Genomic DNA, 19,805 nt, shown 5'->3' with positions numbered 1-19,805 from the left:
TGGGCATCACGGAGTAAATATGAGGCCTCCGTTATAGGGCCGCTGCAAGGCTGAAACAAAGCACAGCGACAGTACTTACAAGTGTACAAGGGAGACTGTAACAATGACATAAAGGCTGAGGTCTGTTGATAGACTCTCCCGCTGCCTCAGACACCGCCCAGTCACGTGCTCCCCACCTCCCCGCCCGGATTCTCCGAGTCGAGGCCCCGCCCCCTGCTATGCACCCACCCCTCTTGCACCGCCCATCTAGTTTGCGGAGCCTTAGAGGCGTGAGGGCTTTTGCAGTCTGGACGATTGCCCACCAAATCATCGCCTATTTTATCCAATTATGTCTCCTTCACCAGCCTGTAGGTTATTTATCCAAAGCTTCTAGTTTTAATGAGCTTAACAGTGGCAATTTATTTGATTTCAGATGAAAAAGAAAAGCAGAAGCTTTTAGAAGAAGACAGGCAATATTTAAGACAGCCCGTAGGGGAGGGGCTGGGTTCTGCGTACCTGGGTCCCTGAGGCCTGGACCGCTCGCCGCGCAGGCGCAGTGGACCCTACTCACCATGCCGACTGTCAGCGTGAAGCGCGATTTGCTCTTTCAAGCCCTCGGCCGGACCTACAGTGAGTGCCGTCCCGTAGCTTGTGTCTCCCCGCGGAGGCTGAGACCCCTCTCCAAAAGGGCTTCGTGGCCATGGTCATACAGTTTGACACATTTTGGCATCCGGCGGGCGGGGGTGGGTGGGGCTGACGGCCGGAGTGGCGGCCTGGACTGATGTAACCTCAGAAGCGGTCTGGCCCGGGCTGCCTTGGCCTCACCCACACGTGCCCGGCTCGCCGAGTCATTCATTCAGCGTTCTCGGCTGGAGCGCCTACTCCCTGGTGCCAGGGGCCGCATGGGACTGCAGCCCGGGTTGCATCCCGAGTGTAGCTAGCTGAGCGTACCAAGAAGGGAAACATGGGGACGTGCATGAGGGGTAGTGGAAGGGGTAGTAGAAGTTTGAGCAGCAGGGCTGACGGCTTCTGTTTTTGTTTTATGTTGTTAGTATTTACTGAGTGCCTGGTTGGGTGCTAGGCACTCTTCTAAGCGCTTTGAGAACACAGCGGTGCAGATGACCCTTAAGGCCCACTCACGCTTTCTGACAAGGGAGGCAAACAATAATTAAGTAGCACATAAGTAAAATGGTTTTCGGAGAATATTAAATGCTAGCAAGGAAACAAAAAAAAGATACTGTGCACAGAATAGCATTAGGACAGGGTGGTAACGTTTGAGCTGAGACCTGAACGACTAGGAGGCTATTCGATGGGCTTAGTCTTCATGCGATTCTTCATCTCTTTTCAGTTCTAAAGATAATACCATTTTTTTTAAAAAGGGGGGAATATTATGTACAATTATCAGCCACCATAGATGTAGCAGTTGAAATTACATATGTCCGCCCCATGATTATCAGCTCGTATAAAGGTTGTATGTAGCAACTTGATTGGCGTTATCTTTGGTTTTAGAGCTCAATATGGTAACATAGCCCTAGTCGGTTTAACAGGTACTCCTTCCTAGAAGAATATGTTACTGTGAAAATAAAGTTAATAAAAATGCTTTTATTGATTTTTATAGAGAGAGTATAGAAAAAGAGCGAGAGAAACATCGATGTGAGAAACATCAATAGTTTGCCTCCCGTATGCACCCCCACCCGGGATGGAACCTGCAGCCTGGGAATGTGCCCTGTCTGGGAATCAAACAGCAACCTCTCCGTGCACAGGACAATGTCCCAACCCACTGAGCAACACTGGCCAGGGCAAAATAAAGTTAGCTTTTAAAAACGGTTTTAAAGGTGCACTTGTGGGTACTATGTAGTCTTGAAGTGTTATTCTCCCTAGAGTTCTGCCATGAGTCCCTAAAAATAGAGGTAATACTCCTGCCCTCTGAACTTGGCTCTAACTCCCTATACTTTTTATTTTCTAATTTGCTTATTTATATTTCTCACCCATTCTTTTAAATCATATTCACAGTAATGGTATATAGTATATCAGATTTGCATAAGGTGGTATGTGGGCAAATATTTGTTCACAACATTGATCAGTTCTCACCAGGTATTCATCTCTGGAAAAGAAATAAATAATCCAGGTTTCAAACATTGGTGAGATTATTTATTGTCATTTGCTGTTTTAATATATTCTCTAGCTGCCCTCTCCCGTTTGTTTCATAATGAGAGAGGTTGGGTAAGCTTGATTTTCCACAAATTTCAGTCAGAAAGATGTTGTTGAGATATACTTCAGACAAGACAGAAATAATAGTCTTCCATCATTAGTTTATATTTCGTGTGTTTTCCCTTGTAATTTTTTAACTGTTAATTTGGTTGAGGTTAAAATCGCAAAAGCAGCTCTGGCTGGTGTGGCTCAGTTGGTTGGATGTTGCCTCTCCGGCTGGGTCCCCAGGAGGGGGCGTGCAGGGGCAGCTAATTGATGTTTTGCACTCATATCAATGTTTTTCTCTCTGTCTCCCTTCCCCTTTCTCTAAAAATCAATAAAAAGTCCTTAAAAAAATAAAAAAGGAGAAGCATGTGTGGCAAGCACCTGGTTTTCAAGTAACGTGGATCCATTTTGTTTCTTACCCTTTTTTTCTTTTTTAGGCTGGCTTTTTCCTTGTTTTCAGATAATGCCTCATTCACTCTTTTCTGTTCCCATGCCCTTTTTTTCAGTCCCTCCCAGGATTGCTTTCTGTCTGTCCTAAATCCCACTGTTTCTAATTATTGCTTTTCTTTTTACCCCCTCTTTGCTTGTCAAGGACATGTCTAAAGCTGCTTTTCTTGCTCTCATCATTTGGGCCCTCTGGGGCAGTTTCGTCTCCTTAGTCTACCTTTTTCTATTGCCTTTTTGCTCAGATGTTTTCCTCTTGCCATTCACTTTCTTGTTAATGGATTTATTGTCACTGTTCAGTTCTAGTTCTGTTCTGCTTTGCAGTAATTGCTGGCAATACTGTCAGAGCTACCTGTGTATATCATACAAACCTCTAAGATGTATTTACTTAGGTGTGTCATTTTCTTACAGGGAATTATTAATCACGATTTTATTGCTGGTTTTTTCTTGTGAAGTACAGCTGGAAGTATTACAGATATACTTTGCTTTATTGCAGTTCACAGATTTTTTTTTTTTTTTTTACAAATTGCTGCTTTAATTAAGTCCTCACTGTCTCACCTGTACTATTGTAGTAGCATCCCTGCTCCAATCCCTCTGCCACCCTTCCACCGTTCTTTAAAATGCAGATCTAATGATGCTTTTGCTCAGCTGAAAATCCGTCAGTGTAACTCCCCATTGCCAGCAGGCAGGACGGAAGGCAAGTCCCTGAGGGTGTTATGACATGACTTCTGTCTACTTGTTCCGTCCCATCTCTTCTTGACATGAACCTTATGCTTCATCTATATTGAACTTTCCAAATTTGCCATGCTGTTGTCTCCCTACAATCTGCCTAATGAACGCATCCTTTTTTTTTAAGCCTTAGTTGACCCTAAGTGGAGCTGATTACTTCCTTTGGGTCATCTCTGTACCTTGCACTTCACTATATTTACACATCTGGTGTTTTTACTAGAGTAGGAGATAGTTAACATAGGAATTGTGTTTTCTTTATCTTTGTAGCCCTGACACTTGGTACAGTGCCTGGTATATAGTAAGTGCTCAATAAATGTTTGTTAAATTGATTTAATATTGGGATCTGGAATCTTAAGGCCAGCTTTTCACTAGAATATACTGGTAATGATGCTTTGTGTTCAATTTTTGGTAATGAGCAAACCCTAGAAATGCTGTATCAGGTAGCAGAGTAAAGTAGAATATAACTTAAAATAAGGAAGAGAACAATTAGTTGTTGCAGAGTTACTACATTTCAGGGCACTGTGACAGGCCCATTATTTTCATGAACTTAATTAAAATTTTTCCAATAGTTGCATGCTATACATAAATGTCTGCAAAATGCTATCTTATGGATGAGGCATTTTGATCCACTTTATGGAGGAGGCATAGGAATTAGAAAGTTTATGTAAGGTTCCAAACTCCAGAACTAGTAAGTGGGATAGTCAGAATTCAAACTCTGATAGGCTTGCCTCCAAAGCCAACTGTCAGGCTGCCTCAGAGAATTTTGAATGATAGGATTTATATGACATTTCAATGTGTTGGGTCTGTAATTTGGAGCCTAACCATTGATCCCTATTTAATGGGTTTTTCTTCTAAGTAAATGTAAACTTCCCAGTTCAGGTAACCCAATTCCATAGTTGATGTTAGATGAATCAGCCCTTTAATAAAAGTTTTGTGTGTTTTTTCTTATTTTTAAATTTTTTGTTCAAGCATTTTTTGTTGTTAAGTGGTGACATTTGATGACTGATACTTAGTATGCTTGGTGTAAGGCAATTAATAAGAAAAATGCAGTTTCTACACAGTTCATTTATGCTGATCAGATTAAAGCAATATCCTTTTTCCCCCCCCTAGCTGACGAAGAATTTGATGAACTATGCTTTGAATTTGGCCTGGAACTTGATGAAATCGTATGTATTGGATGTTTATTTTTCTAATATTCTGTGTTTAAGCCCATTTTTCAGATGTTTACTATAGTTTATTTTTGTTACACTTGTGGGCCATGGTGATTCCTGTGTTCTCTGTTAAGAGGCTAAGCTCTGGTTCTGAGAGTGTTGCTTTGATTAAAATCTCTAAAGGGGTTCATGCCTTTTTCTGTGTGCAGACACCGCACGTTATCTGGCTAGTGCTGTGGAGCTGGGTAGACCATCTCAGGTAACCCTAGAATCAGAGTGAGCTCTGGCAGTGAGGTGCCTTATTGCAGATTAACCATATGGAAAGGGACCTGGGAAGCGGTGGAAATGCTGCTTCAGCCGGAGTTGCTGTCTCCTTGGCCTCCGGCTCCCCCTCCTTCACTTCTCCGATCCCCAGCCCCACCTTCCTCCATGCATACTCAACCAATGTTAATTCATCCCTAGGTCATTACTGTATATACCAGTGATGGCGAACCTTTTGAGCTTGGCGTGTCAGCATTTTGAAAAACCCTAACTTAACTCTGGTGCTGTGTCACATATAGAAATTTTTTGATATTTTCAACCATAGTAAAACAAAGATGTATATTTTTGATATTTATTTTATATATTTAAATGCCATTTAACAAAGAAAAGTCAACCAAAAAAAATGAGTTCGTGTGTCACCTCTGACACGCGTGTCATAGGTTCGCCATCACTACTATATACTCTACATTGATCTTCTAAAATGATCTATTTTTGAAGAATGGCTTATAGAAATGATTATGAAGCATTTTCCTAGTTTTTTAAATTATGTAATGATTGAAATATTTTTAAAATAGCTTAATTTACAAAATATATCCACTAATATTGATTATGTAGTAAAGACTTACTTATTTTTTAAGCCTTTTATCTTATTGATCTATTCAGTATTTTATAACACTATAAAGTTAAAAAATTGTCAGGCTGACAAAAATGTTCATTGCCTTGCCTTGTTTTTCCTGCTGTGCCTTTACTAATATTACAGGAAGATTTTTTACATTAATAAGCATCTGTATGCTTGAGAAGTTGGCTAAGATTTCTGTAGTTTATATTAAGTTGCTATCAATAATTTAATTAGACCTCAAAATTAAGTTTGAGGTTGTGCAGTAAGAACTTTGGACTAGATATCAGAAAATTTGAGTAGTAGTTGGAGTTCCCACGATCACTAGCTGTGTAACCAGTGACAATTACATTGCCTGTCTGGGCCTCACATATTAGTCTCTTTGGGCCTCATATATTAGTCTCTTTGAGAGAGAGAATATGAGAATGCTAGATGTGTGAGCTCAGTAAAAGTCATTTTTATGTTTGTTGCAGATTATAATAAACCTATGTTTTGTTGCAGAAAATAATATATGTAATGTAGTTACTGCTTTATAGTGCTGACAACTACTTTTGCCAAAGAATTTCATTTTATTTTATTGTGCTTGTTTTAGACTTCTGAGAAGGAAATTATAAGTAAGGAACAAGGTAATGAAAAGGCAGAGGGGGCATCTGATGTTATTCTTTACAAAATTGACGTTCCAGCCAATAGATATGATCTCCTATGTCTGGAGGGATTGGTCCGAGGACTTCAAGTCTTTAAAGAAAGGTAAGGGTATATATTCATTAAATACTTTGCCAAATTGGATGTTTTTTCTTTGCCTGTCATTGTTTTAAGTTTCTAGCAAAAACCTTGTTGGACAGGCACACAGCTCTAGGTCTGGCAGTGGGTCTCAACCTTCCTAATGCCCGACCCTTTAATACAGTTTCTCATGTTGTGGTGACCCCCAACCATAAAATTATTTTCGTTGCTACTTCATAACTGTAATTTTGCTACTGTTATGAATCGTAATGTAAATATCTGATATGCAGGATGTATTTTCATTGTTTGCGACCCACAGGTTGAGAACCGCTGGGTAGAGGGATGATTAGTGCGTGAGATTCATGTAGATTGTAGCCATTTGAAACACTCTCTGAATATTGAGTCATAGCCTTTCATTTTGGGAACATATTTTAACAGTGAAGTGGTTAATGGTTTTATGGAGAACTTTATATGTTAGAAAGTTTGTTAGTTTGTGTGTTGTTTTTTATATTCAGTTCAAATTTGATTTGCTGTAACTTCAGCCTATTGTTCATTTTGTTTACACAGCAGAGAATATACTTAAGTTATCAAATGTTTTGGTTAATAATGAGCAAGTTTGTTTTAATATTATTTTAGGATAAAGGCTCCAGTATATAAACGGGTAATGCCTAATGGAGAAATCCAGAAATTGATCATCACAGAAGAGGTAATAAGGATAAAATCTTATTTTCCTTTAAAAACAATTTCTTTTGTGTATATATCAGTCATGTGGGTGGAAAAAAGAACAAAGCCGAATCTTTTGCCAAATATAATTTCTTTGATCATTTGCTAAAATGGATGTATATTTAACCTTCTAGTTTTTAAAAACTGTCAATTTGTTTGTATCAAGCAATGAAAGGGACAAAGCATCTGTTTTGGAAAATAACATCCAAATATTTATTTAAAATACATTTGAGATATAATTGTTTAAATTGTGGTACAGTGATAAAATTAAAAATTAACTTTTGGGGGAGGTTATTTTGGTAAAAAAATAATTAACTAGAGCAAACTACTTAAAAGAACTTTTTCTCATTTAGTAAATTTTCAGAATTCTTTTTTTTTTTTTAAATAAGTATCGACTTGCTTTTTTTCCTTTTAACTTTTGGGGGAGGTTATTTTGGTAAAAAAATAATCAACTAGAGCAAACTACTTAAAAGATAACTTTTTCTCATTTAGTAAATTTTCAGAATTCTTACTGAATGGAAATTCCATGAGGACAATGACTTTGTCTCTTGTCACCACTATATTTTATTACTTGAATGAATGAATATATACTTTTTGAATGAAAATGTGTGATAATGTCAAGAGTGCCGCTAACTTTCTATTACAAAATGTTATTACAAAGAAAAGCCTTCATACTTACCATCTCTAATGACATGATTAATTTCAGACAGCTAAAATACGCCCTTACGCTGTAGCAGCAGTTCTCCGAAATATAAAGTTTACTAAAGATCGCTATGACAGCTTCATTGAACTTCAAGAGAAGTTGCATCAGAACATTTGCAGGTTTGTGGTTGCATTTTCTTTTCTCTCTGCCTTCCGTCACTTTATCTCTCCATTCTTCCTCTCTCCCCTTCTTCCTGCCTTTTCTGTTTCCCTCCCTTTTTCCTTTCTTCTTCATATTCAGAATTTTTCAAAGCATTTCTAAAGTAATAAAATGTGAGAGTGACGAGGTTAAATTTCCTTTACCAGACAACTAATTATTATTGCTTATAAATAGTGTGTGCATTGGAAAATAAGATATATTTTGATTACTGTATAGAACCACTATCTAGTCCTAGAAATTTTCTTGTTTTTTTGTGTTTTGGTTCAAATCATTAGTAGTGGATTATACTTTTAAATAATAAGCCATGGTAATTTGAAGTATGATCTTCATTTTTAAAGTGGGAAATTTTTGGCTTGAATGCACTTTTTGAGTGAGCTTAATTATAAATTGACAGATAAAACTGGAAACTTTTAAATGACCAAATTTTCCTATTGTATCTTTAACGTTACTATACATCATTTCCCATCAGTATAGTGATCTTCAAACCTAAATAATTCCTGAACTGCTGAAGGTCAAGGAACGTAATGATGAGAGTCCTTGAAATAATTTTAGTATTTCAAAACTGTAATGGAAATTACATATTTACTGATGATAACAAATATCAGGCTTTAGCTAATATGTCAAATTTGTTTGTGTTGGTTCTGAAATCTATATATATAAAAGCCAATCGACCAGAACGACCAGTCGCCATGACGTGCACTGCGGCCCCTCCCCCAGCCAGCCCGAATTCATGCACTGGGCCTCTAGTAAGCATATAACTCATTGAGTAAAGTAACACTTCCTTTTTGCTTGTCAACAATTCTGTTCAATTCAACGATATTAATGTTTTAGTCACTGGTCTTAGAGGTTGACCAAAATATGGTTTCTTGCAAATCTTAAAAACTATTTCAGAGTTAATGTAATATGGACTTTAATAAAATCCTTGATTACTAATGCATTTTAATCCTTGATTACTAATGTATATGTGGTTATGCATAAATATGCAAATATATGCATATATATCTAAAACCAGGTTTAAGAAATCTTAAGGACACCATAAATTCTGTCCAAGTTTCTCTTGTTGAATTGTCTGTTAGAAAGCTTAGAGCCAGCCCTGTCCTGTGTGGCTCAGTTGGTTAGGTGTTTTCCTGTGCTCTGAGAGGTCACTGGTTTGATTCCTAGTCAGGCCACATGCCCAGGTATGAGTTCAGTGCCCAGTCGGGGTGTATACGGGAGGCAACCAATCGATGCTTCTCTTTCACATTGATGTTTCTCTCTTTCTCCCTCTCCCTTCTCTAAAAAGAAAAAAAAATCAATAAAAAAAATCAATAAAAAAGTAAAAAAGAGAAGAAGAAAAGAAAGCTTAGAGCCAAATTTGTGACCCTCGTTGGTAAGATGGTGGGCCTTTAGATTCTAATTTAATATTTACATTGTTCTGGATCTATTTGATATCCTACTTCTATTTCTTTTCTCATTTGTAACTTATTATAAGTTCCTAAAATTACCTTAAATCCTTTGTAGATAAACTGTAGAACAAAGGAAATTAGTAGCTTTTGAACTTTCCCTACACATTAAACTTTAAATGTAAATTCAGTCTTTTAAATTAAATTTTCTCCATTATTAATGTAGAATGTATTAATGTACAATGTATTAACATAGAAAAGTAAAAAATACAGCGATTTGGTAGTTTACTCTAATTTAATAAAACATGTTTACTTGAGGAAATGAAATTCAAAGAAGACAGAGGGAATGTTGATTTGGAAAATGTCCTATAACATAGCACTTGGGAAAGCATAGTGGCAAGGAATTTACTTCAGCTACTGAAATAATGTTTTGTAAGTAGCTTTATAATTTCTCATTACTTTTAATAGTTGTTTGAATTTGTTCCTTATACTCCTCTAAAGTTGCATAAAGCAACAGGCAATTTTAGGGAAGTGTCTAAAAATAATTTAAAAACACATATAGTCTATGTTATCTTTAGAATTTCTGCTTTGGAATATTCAAATCTCTTTTTCTATCTTTTTCCTTCTCTCTTTCCCTCTTTCAACATTTAGGAAAAGAGCGTTGGTTGCTATAGGTACCCATGATTTGGACACTTTGTCAGGCCCATTTACTTACACTGCGAAGCGACCTTCAGATATCAGATTCAAACCTCTAAATAAGACAAAGGAGTATACAGCCTGTGAACTGATGAATATATACAAGGTAAATTTTCTTCTATATTATGTAATAGCTCTGCATAAATCTTGAAATTCCTTCAAAGTCAAATCTTGGAATTTGAAAAATGTACTGAGTGCTTTAAAAAAAATAGCAGTGTCTGGGCCCCAACACAGAGATACTGATTATTTGATCTGGAGGAGGGGTTCTGGGTATAGTTTTGTTTTATTATTACACTTTTATCCACTTGGATGATTTTAATTTGCACCTAGAGAATCACTGAAGTAGACCATACCACAATGTAATATTCATATTTGGGTATTATTAAACTCATGTAAGTAGAAGGAACAATAGATTTAGTTAGTGTTTTGGTTTTTTTTTTATGTGTGTGGGAAATACTATTACAAAATGTTTGCCTCCTATTATTATCATTTTATCGTATAACAGTGACAAGGAATTCAGTAGTCACTTTAAGAGGAGTAGTGGATATTGTTAGAAAAAAAGCAACTATTATCCTTGGCCTGATTGGCTAGTGATTTCTCCGATTTATTTAAATAATTTTTGTTTGTGGGTATAGTTTTGTTTTATTATTACACTTTTATCCACTTGGATGATTTTAATTTGCTCCTAGAGAATCACTGAAGTAGACCATACCACAATGTAATATTCATATTTGGGTATAATTAAACTCATGTAAGTAAAAGTAACAATAGATTTAGTTAGTGTTTTGTTTTGTTTTTATGTGTGTGTGAAATACTATTACAAAATGTTTGCCTCCCATTATTATCATTTTATCATATAATAGTGACAAGGAATTCAGTAGTCACTTTAAGAGGAGGAGTAGTGGATATTGTTAGAAAAAAAGCAACTATTATCCTTGGCCGGATTGGCTAGTGATTTCTCCGATTTATTTAAATAATTTTTGTTTGTTTTTTCCTTTTTATTAAATTTATTAGGGTGATACTGCTTAACAAAATTATACAGGTTTCAGGTGCACAGTTCTACAATACATCATCTGTACACTGTATTAGTGTTCACCACCCCAAGTCAAGTTAAGTAGTTTTGTGATGGTGTGTGTTTTATTTTAGATGACTCAGGCTTACCAGTGCAAATTTGTTTTCACTGTTGAAAAATGGCTCAATTGTGTTTTCATCTCTTCCCAGTGGGAGATGAGGCTGTATTAGGATGTTGAGACACTAATTTATATTAGCACCTTTAAAAACTTAGAACTCTCTGTAATCTAGGGCACTTTTATTGTTTTTCTGACTTTTCACCTTCTTTTTACACTAGGTAGGTATATAAACTAATTACATTGATAGAAATAAAAAACTAATTTTGACTTAAATTTTTTCAGACTGACAACCATCTTAAACATTACTTACATATTATTGAAAATAAGCCCCTGTACCCAGTTATCTATGATAGCAATGGTGTCGTCCTATCAATGCCTCCAATCATCAATGGTGAGCTATTTCTTAAGCATCATCGATTTTTACTATCTTTTCTTATTCAGTATTTCTGTAGAATTCTCAATAGAGTTGGCTGAATCAAATCAAATTAACTCTTAATCTGAGAATCTCACGTCTTTGGTAGATTTTTCTTGTAATAGTTCTTTCCATTCATTATTCAACAGCATCTTACTTGGGATTTTTATAAAATTTATAAATGTGTAAGTATTCTTTTAAAAAAATGTATTTTTTATTTTAGAGAGGAAAAAGGAGGGAGAGAGAGATAGAAACATCAGTGATGAGAGAGAATCATTGATTGGCTGCCTCCTGCATGCCCCACACTGGGGATGAGCCCACAACCTGAGCACGTGCCCTGATTGGGAATGGAACCATGACTTCCTGGTTCATAGGTCTATGCTCAACCACTGAGCCACGCTGGCTGGACTGGAAATATTTTTGAATGCTTTTCTCTAGATTTTTTTTTGGTTTTAAGTAATTTACTTGGTTAAACTCAAAGTTAAATTCTGCTTTGTCTGTTTTATAGTTAAACTAAAACTTTTAAACTGAATTTTACCCTCTTAACTCTTCTGAAGGCTTTTTTGATGAGACAACTTGAATGTAACTACGAAATTTAATGATGTTGAAGCCATAGATGTTTGCTTTTCTTTTCCAATTTACATTAGCTCCAAAGCTTGGACTTTAGTAGTTATAGGGGTTAAGAATCTGGGCTCCGGAGGTAGCCAGATCCAGACCCAAATCTTAGCCTTGCTGCTTACTACTTTGTGATCATGGTCAGTGAGCTCTATCTCTCAATCTTAGTTGTCTCTCTGCAACTCTGTCTTAGAGTTGTGGTGAAGATGAGATGAGATAACCTCTGCTAAGTGCTTGGCATAGCTCCTGACACATTGGATACACTCAGTAAGGCCTGTTATTATTTTGTCTTTATTCTGCAATGGAGCTTAAAATAAAAGTTGTATATCCCCTTACTTTGAGATGTTAATTTATATTGTGTTCTAAATTAAAATGTAGTTTCTGTTTTGTAGAGCTTTTTGTGCACTTATATTTCTGAAACTGATTGTTTTGCTATTATTTTGTGTTCATTGTAGGAAACCATTCCAAAATAACAGTAAATACTAGAAATGTATTTATCGAATGCACAGGAACTGACTTTACTAAGGTAAATAAAACTTTTTTCTATTTTTGTACTGTCAGGATAGATTTTTACTTCTGGGTCAAGACTATATGGCTAAATTTAAAAATATGTTTATTTTGATGGTGGGAACATATTTTAGAAAATTAGAAAGATATATTCTATACTTCAGTTATGGTGCTTTCATTCATTCGACAAATGTTTAGTGAGCACCTGTACTGTTTTTTCAGTGCCAAGAATTTAATAATGAGTTATATGTTCCTTGACTTAAAGGAACTTGTCGTGGGAGTTTTTACTTCTGGGTCAAGACTATATGGCTAAATTTAAAAATATGTTTATTTTGATGGTGGGAACATATTTTAGAAAATTAGAAAGATATATTCTGTACTTCAGTTATGGTGCTTTCATTCATTCGACAAATGTTTAGTGAGCACCTGTACTGTCTTTTCAGTGCCAAGAATTTAATAATGAGTTACATGTTTCTTGACTTGAAGGAACTTTTTGTTGTGGGATAATTAACCACCTAACTGTAAAACAGAAGAGGATAAGTATTGTAATATGATCTGTATAAATTATTTATCTTAGCTGGCTTAATTAAAATGCTGGGTAATTTGGTACTGTTGTGTATTTGATAAAAATTCTTTAAAAACGAACTGGCTATAAAGAAATTCTGTTTAACAATTAATAAAGTGTTTATGCACATAATGACATCCAGAATATGTAGAATACTATTGTGCACTCACTTTCAACCACTACATATATTGGATTAGATTGCTATGAAAGCTTTTTGCTAGGGCATATGATTTCTTTATTCATGTTAAGTAAGGCATAGAGTGAGATGGCAATTAAGCAACTTAAGAAAGGTAAACTTGAAAGGCAGGAGAAGGCTGGGGTGTAGAAGGCAGGTAAATGGCATTCATGTACATTTACAGAGTTGGAGATCATTGTAAGGTATTTCATTTACAACTTTTATGTATCATATTTGCCTTGGGAAATAGTGTAGTAATATATTAAAAAACATTTTAAAATTCATACATTAGCAGACCTTGGATATCTTTCTTGAAGCTTGTTTATAAGAGTAAAGTATATATAAAAGCAAGGCATATATCCTAATAAGGTTACTGTATTTTTTCTAAGCATATTTTTTTAGTTAAAAAAATTAAATCGCTATGGCATTCACTATATCAGGCATTGCTTTCTGTGTAATACACACACACACACACACACACACACACTCCTTATAATAACCAAATGAGGTAGGGACTTTAATTATCTCCATTTAACAGATGACGAAACTAAGGTACAAAGACAGTAACTTGCCCAGACTACTACTAAGTGGTGGAGGTGAGAGTCAGGCATCTGGCTGCAGAGACTTATGGTATTGATCTGTAGTTAACCATTTGTCGTACTCAAAATGTGGTGAATCCAAGGAAGGGGTCGGGGAAGTAAATGATTTGTCTCAGTCATGGATTGTACCTTTCAGAAAACAGCATATATGCTAAACACTTGAAGATAAGGACAGGCCTAATTTAGCTCATAAGTGTTTATTCCATTCCCCCTTTTACAATGTGTGTATAGAGGTTCATTTTTAGATATTTGGGAACTAAATTATATTAAATATTCATTTCTGAATGAAGAGAAAATACATATATTTATAGATTACCATAATATTTGTCTTTTTTCTTTGCAGGCAAAAATAGTTCTTGATATTATTGTCACCATGTTCAGTGAATATTGTGAGAATCAATTTACGTAAGTTCACTTGGTGCCCTATTGTTTTTTCTGAAGGCAAAGCACGAAGGCCTGTGCTAAATATAAAGATGAAAAATGTGTTCCTGTAACTAGAACATGTAATCTCTTTGGGAGCTAAGACATATGCATAAATAATGTATAAAATAAAAAGTGATAAGTACTTTAAAAATTTTCAGTGATGTTTTGGCTGTTTGTAAGGGCAAGTTACTCCTAGCTGAGGCAATCTGGGCAGGCCTCATGGAGGCAATGAAATTTAAGCTGTGTTAAGGATCATTGAATTTGAGAATGTAAACATGAAGGAATAGCAAGAGGAAGAGCCAGACAAAGGTAGAGAAGTATATATCAGAGCAATCTTATGTCCCATGTATATAGCAATAAGATTACTGTAATTTTTTCAAAGCTATTTTTTATTTAAAAAATATTTAATAAACTTATATGGCCCTTACTGTGTACCAAATCATAGCTTATTCTAGACTACTGATTATAATTCAAAATGTATAACTGTAGAAAGTAGGACTGAAATTGTATGAGCAGTATCAGTTGCTTTGTTTAAAAATTGATTTTAGTGGTTGTGTCAGTCAGCTTTTGTTGTGTAACACACCACCCTGGTAAAGCCTGGACTGTGTGTGTCAGTACTGGCAAGGAGTCCATAGAGAGTGCATGCTCTACAGGACTGGGAAATGTATCAAGTGGGTGCTGCCTGGAGAGACATGGGAGCCACAGGAGAGAGAATGGTAGAGTAAGGTTGTATTTAGGAGGATTAAACCAAAAAAGTGTTGGAATGTGAACAGTTTCAATATATGGAGGCTATAGTTGTAGACCAAGTGAAAGATTTGTTAACCATGCACATTTCTAGAATTTATGGATCTTTGTTTTCTTAAGTTTTTTTTTTTTTTTCAGGGTTGAAGGAGCTGAGGTAGTTTTTCCTAATGGAAAATCATCTACTTTTCCAGTAAGTACTTAAGAAGTGACTTGATGATGATGTGATAATGATAATGGTAATGGCTGTGGAGTGCTGCCTGTTTATCTGTCCATCCACCCACATGCCAGGAACTACACTATGTGCACTACATGGATATAATCCTCACATTAACCCTCTGAGAGTGGTTGCTGTTATCATGCCCTTTTCTAGATGGAGATCCAGAAACCTTGAGATATTAAATAGTTTGCCTGTTATAGGTGGGCCAGGATTTAAGCCTCGACAGTCCCACTTTAGCTCCTAACACACTATATTATACCTCAGCATTATTTGGCCATAATTTCTGTGATTTATTCTCTTATTAACTAGTTAAGTGGGTAATTTACAGTCTCACCCCTTTTAAGATTACTCATCCCTCCAAACCTCATTAGTCTCTTCACACTTGTTCATCACTGTAACTAAAAATAATGTAAACTAGCATTATTTTTAATTTGGGGCTTTCCCCCCCCCAAGAGGGCTTTATAAATATAAAGATGTCATGTCTAATACATGCTATTCTTTCATGTCTAAATGTGTCTCAGTCATTTTGTTATGGTTCTGATTAAGTGAGGCCATTCTTTGATGAGCTGGTTTTTGTGTGTGTGTGTGTGTGTGTGTGTGTGTGTGTGTGTGTGTGTGTTTTCATTATTCCTCTGTCATTTATGAAGTAGTTTTTTTCATTATTCCTCTGTCATTTCTAGAGTAGTTTCTACTATTAAAATAGCTTTTAAAGTAGATCAAACCTGCTAAGATCAAAACCTCCCCCTTCCTGATAGTATATAGAATCATCTTTTTTTCTAGGGTATTAGTTATAATTCAAAATAAATGTATAATTGTAGAAAGCATGACTGAAATTATAGGCAGTGTCTTTTTTTTTTTTTTAATTATTTTAGTAGTTGTTACCAGTTAGCTTTTGTTATGTGACAAACCATCCCAAGAGTTAGTGACTTAAAATAACAAGGATTTGTTTATGTCATGATTCTGTTGGTCAACTGGGTAGTTCTTCTGGTCTGGCCCAGTTTGGCTCACCTCTGCTGGGCTCGCTCCTGTGTAGCCCCTGCTTGGTAGGCTAACAGCTGGATGACCTGGGATGGCCACATGTCTGTTCTGGCTGTGGGGTCAGTAGGTCAAGTGTCTCTCATCATCCAGCTGATGGTGGTGCCGGATTCCCAGCAGCAAGAGAGCATGTCCGGTGCTCAGGTGCCTTTAAGCAGAACCAGTGATTTTGCTAGATGGAAAGGGGATGAAGTAGACTCCAAGGCCATGGAGACTGTAAGAATGTGGCCATTTATACAATCTACCACAGTAGTATTTGGGATTAGCTAGAGGTGCCTTTTCCGTCTATTTTAAAATAATGTCTTATTTGAAAAAGTCCTTTTTCTTTTTAATATGAAGAATTGTCAAGTGTTAATAAAAGTGAAATATATACTTTTGGGAGGAAAAAGAAATATATCTTAAAATTTTGTTCACTTTTCTCCTCATGTAGCTAATTCCTTGAAATCATTTATTTTTATTATAAAGAGCTTTCATAAATGTGAAATGGTGGACTTTCTGAAAAGGAGTGCTATACCGGTGTTTCATCATTTATTTATTCACTTCTTTGTAAACTTAGACTAGGACAGATTGTCCTCCCAGAAAAGAATGAGCCTCTGGGGGAAACTAATTCTTCCTCACATGAAATAGCAGTGTTTCCCAAACACTCTGAAAATGTTTTCTAGTCTTCTGTTATCCTATATAATAAAAGCCTAATATGCTAAGTGTCTGGTCGACCAGTCAGTTGTTCAACCAATCAAAGCATAATATGCTAATGATATGCTAAGGCTGCTCAACCGCTCGCTATGACATGCACTGACCAACAGGGGGCAGACACTCTGGTAGGTTAGCTTGATGCTGGGGTCCTGCCAATTGGGACTGAGTGAGACGGGCCATACACACCCTGGAGCCCTCCCACAGTCCCTCCCCGGCTGGTCAACCTTCCGCATCTCTCCTGGCCCCAATCGTGCACCGGTGGGGTCCTTTGGCCTGGCCTGTGCCCTCTCGAAATCTAGGACCCCTCAGGGGATGTTGGAGAGCTGGTTTTGGCCTGATCCCACAGGGGGAGTGCCGCTCAGCCAGAAGCCAGGCTCATGGCTGGCAAGCACAGCAGCGGTGACGGGAGCCTCTTCTGCCTCCATGGCAGTGCTAAGGATGTCCAATTGCTGGCTTAGGCCCAGGGAGCGGGCCTAAGCCATTAGTCAGACATCCCCCGAGGGCTCCCGGACTGCGAGAGGGCGCAGGCTGGGCTGAGGGCCCCCCTCCAGTGCATGAAATTTGTGCAGCAGGCCTGTAGTTCAGTGATGGCGAACCTATTACACGGGTGTCAGAGATGACACGCGAACTCATTTTTTGGTTGATTTTTCTTTGTTAAATGGCATTTAAATATATAAAATAAATATCAGAAATATAAATCTTTGTTTTACTATGGTTGCAAATATCAAAAAATTTCTGTATGTGACACGGCACCAGAGTTAAGTTAGGGTTTTTCAAAATGCTGACACGCTGAGCTTAAAAGGTTCGCCATCGCTGCTCTAGTTTCATATAAAAGAATAGAGTTTGGAATAAGAGAACTAGAGGAGAAAAAGAGAACAGAGACACTAATTAATGGTTAATGCTGTGAGCTTTGGAATGAAGCTACCTGAATTTGTTTATTAATTTCTTCATTTGTTACTTCATGCATGCATGCATATATTTTTTAACTGTATACTGAGTGCTTATTATCTAAAAAGCATTTTTCTAAGCACTGGGAAATATAGCCAGTGCTAGGATTAAGCAGCTTAACATTGTTGTGACCTGAACTAGTTATTAATATCAAACTCATATTCCTTATCTGTAAAATGAGTATACTAATAGTGTCTGTTATGAGGGTTAAGATTATCTTAAAAGAGTATCTTGTCCTGTTTAGCTCTTAGTAACTGTTCAGTAAAGGTTAGTTACTTTTATGCAATCAATAGCTTCCAGTCCAGTGTTTCTCAAACTCTAATGTGCACTCAGCTAGGGATCTTGAGAACATTCCAGCTCTGGCTCAGGGGGTCTGGTGTGCCTGCCCTGTGTGCCTGCTCTGACTCTAAGGGCCCGGGAGTCTGTCGCTCTAACGAGCTCTCAGGTGGTGCTGATGCTCCTGCCCGAGAACTGTATTTGGAACAGCAAGGCTCTGGCTCATTGTCCTGACCTGAGTGCAAACGGGTCTTAAAATTTATGGCCTTTTTGCCAATGGCAGTTACACTCTTGAGAGTAATTTAGTGATAAGAAATATTCATAGATGTGTTTCCAAAGTTGCTAAAAAGCCTGGATTTTATGCGTGTTTGTTCCTGCTACCATGTAGAGTTATGTACAGTTTGAAGATGACGAACTACCAGTTCATGAGATGCTCTGGTAGTGCTGGCTCCTGGAGCAGCTTGAGAGCTAGCACTAGGGCAGGGCTGCATTTCCCCCACCTGGAAGATGATAGGAAAGCAATGTCTCCTAACACTCCTGGACTCAGGAAGGGAGAGAACATTGTGGTACATGAATTACTCTTTCTTGGTCATAAACACCTACTTGCCCGAGATGAGACTGAAAATCTTCAGCAGGATTCATAGCATGTTAGCAATGATAAATACACCAGTGTTTTGTTGAAGAAAATGGTGACTGACCCTCTAAAAGAGAATACGGTTTGGCATTTGATGTTCTTTGTGAGCAGTTCCAGTAGTCGAGCAGGTAGAATGTTCTGACATGAACATAATGTAGCAGGTTTGTTCCTCCATACTTTTTTGAAACACCAAGTATTTTCAGCATGTGGCTCTAGTGACAGTTTCTTGGAAGGGAAATGAAACTGTAACAACAGCAAGTTGAAATAGAAAATGGCTAAGGCTGCATCTTATGGGGATGATTTAAGCTTCTTAAACTCTTTCTCTTAAGGAACTGGCTTACCGAAAGGAGATGGTGAGAGCTGACCTAATTAACAAAAAAGTTGGAATCAGGTATGCTCTGAAAATTTCATCTATTTATTTACGGTTGGAGAGAATTCAAGAGTGAAGTGCACACAACACTATTTAATTTTTCCTGAAAGAATGCTGGGAGAGGGTTTTGAAACCCTTTCAGAGTAAGTGAAGTGATGATAGGACGTCTGTTAGAATTGAGAAAGAAGTAGGATTTTTAAAACAAAAAAGAAACATGTTTTAAATAATGCAGTGAAGTTTATGGTTTGTACATTCCTATTTCAGAGAAACACCAGAAAATATTGCTAAGCTTTTGACTAGGATGTACTTAAAGTCAGAAGTCATTGGCGATGGGAATCAGATTGAGATTGAAATCCCTCCGACCAGAGCTGACGTTATCCATGCATGTGATATTGTAGAAGATGCAGCTATTGCCTATGGATATAACAACATTCAGATGGCTCTCCCGAAAACATACACCATAGCTAATCAAGTAAGATTGCACCCGTAAATAAACACTCCTTATAGTTAGAATCTGATTGTTGAATGCCAGAACATAGGAATTAAGCAGTATTTGGATGTGCTGTGCTATGAGGCATTTGCTATGGAGAGGATACAAAACAGATGCCCAGTTGATTAGAGTTGGAAACCTGTGATGACTAGTTCTTTGAAGAAAGACAGGTTTTGAGTGTACTAGTAGAGCCCTTGTTGAATCTCTAACTGG

General features: G+C 37.0%; 1 protein-coding gene across 1 annotated transcript in view; it reads left to right on the top strand.

Moving 5' to 3' along the window:
- The first annotated feature begins 508 nt into the window (after positions 1-508).
- FARSB (phenylalanyl-tRNA synthetase, beta subunit) overlaps positions 509-19,805 on the top strand; it is a 51,710-nt gene continuing 32,413 nt past the window's right edge. The window contains exons 1-12 of the mRNA XM_005883488.2: positions 509-609; positions 4,459-4,514; positions 5,969-6,123; positions 6,733-6,802; positions 7,526-7,641; positions 9,715-9,865; positions 11,172-11,280; positions 12,372-12,442; positions 14,106-14,167; positions 15,068-15,119; positions 19,062-19,123; positions 19,367-19,574. Coding sequence (XP_005883550.1) covers positions 552-609; positions 4,459-4,514; positions 5,969-6,123; positions 6,733-6,802; positions 7,526-7,641; positions 9,715-9,865; positions 11,172-11,280; positions 12,372-12,442; positions 14,106-14,167; positions 15,068-15,119; positions 19,062-19,123; positions 19,367-19,574 — 1,170 coding nt within the window. The 5' untranslated portion in view covers positions 509-551. The remainder of the gene's footprint in view (positions 610-4,458; positions 4,515-5,968; positions 6,124-6,732; positions 6,803-7,525; positions 7,642-9,714; positions 9,866-11,171; positions 11,281-12,371; positions 12,443-14,105; positions 14,168-15,067; positions 15,120-19,061; positions 19,124-19,366; positions 19,575-19,805) is intronic.

The sequence above is a fragment of the Myotis brandtii genome, unplaced genomic scaffold (assembly GCF_000412655.1).
Source record: "Myotis brandtii unplaced genomic scaffold, ASM41265v1 scaffold79, whole genome shotgun sequence".
Lineage (NCBI taxonomy): Eukaryota > Metazoa > Chordata > Mammalia > Chiroptera > Vespertilionidae > Myotis > Myotis brandtii.
This window is presented reverse-complemented; position numbering and strand designations above follow the sequence as displayed.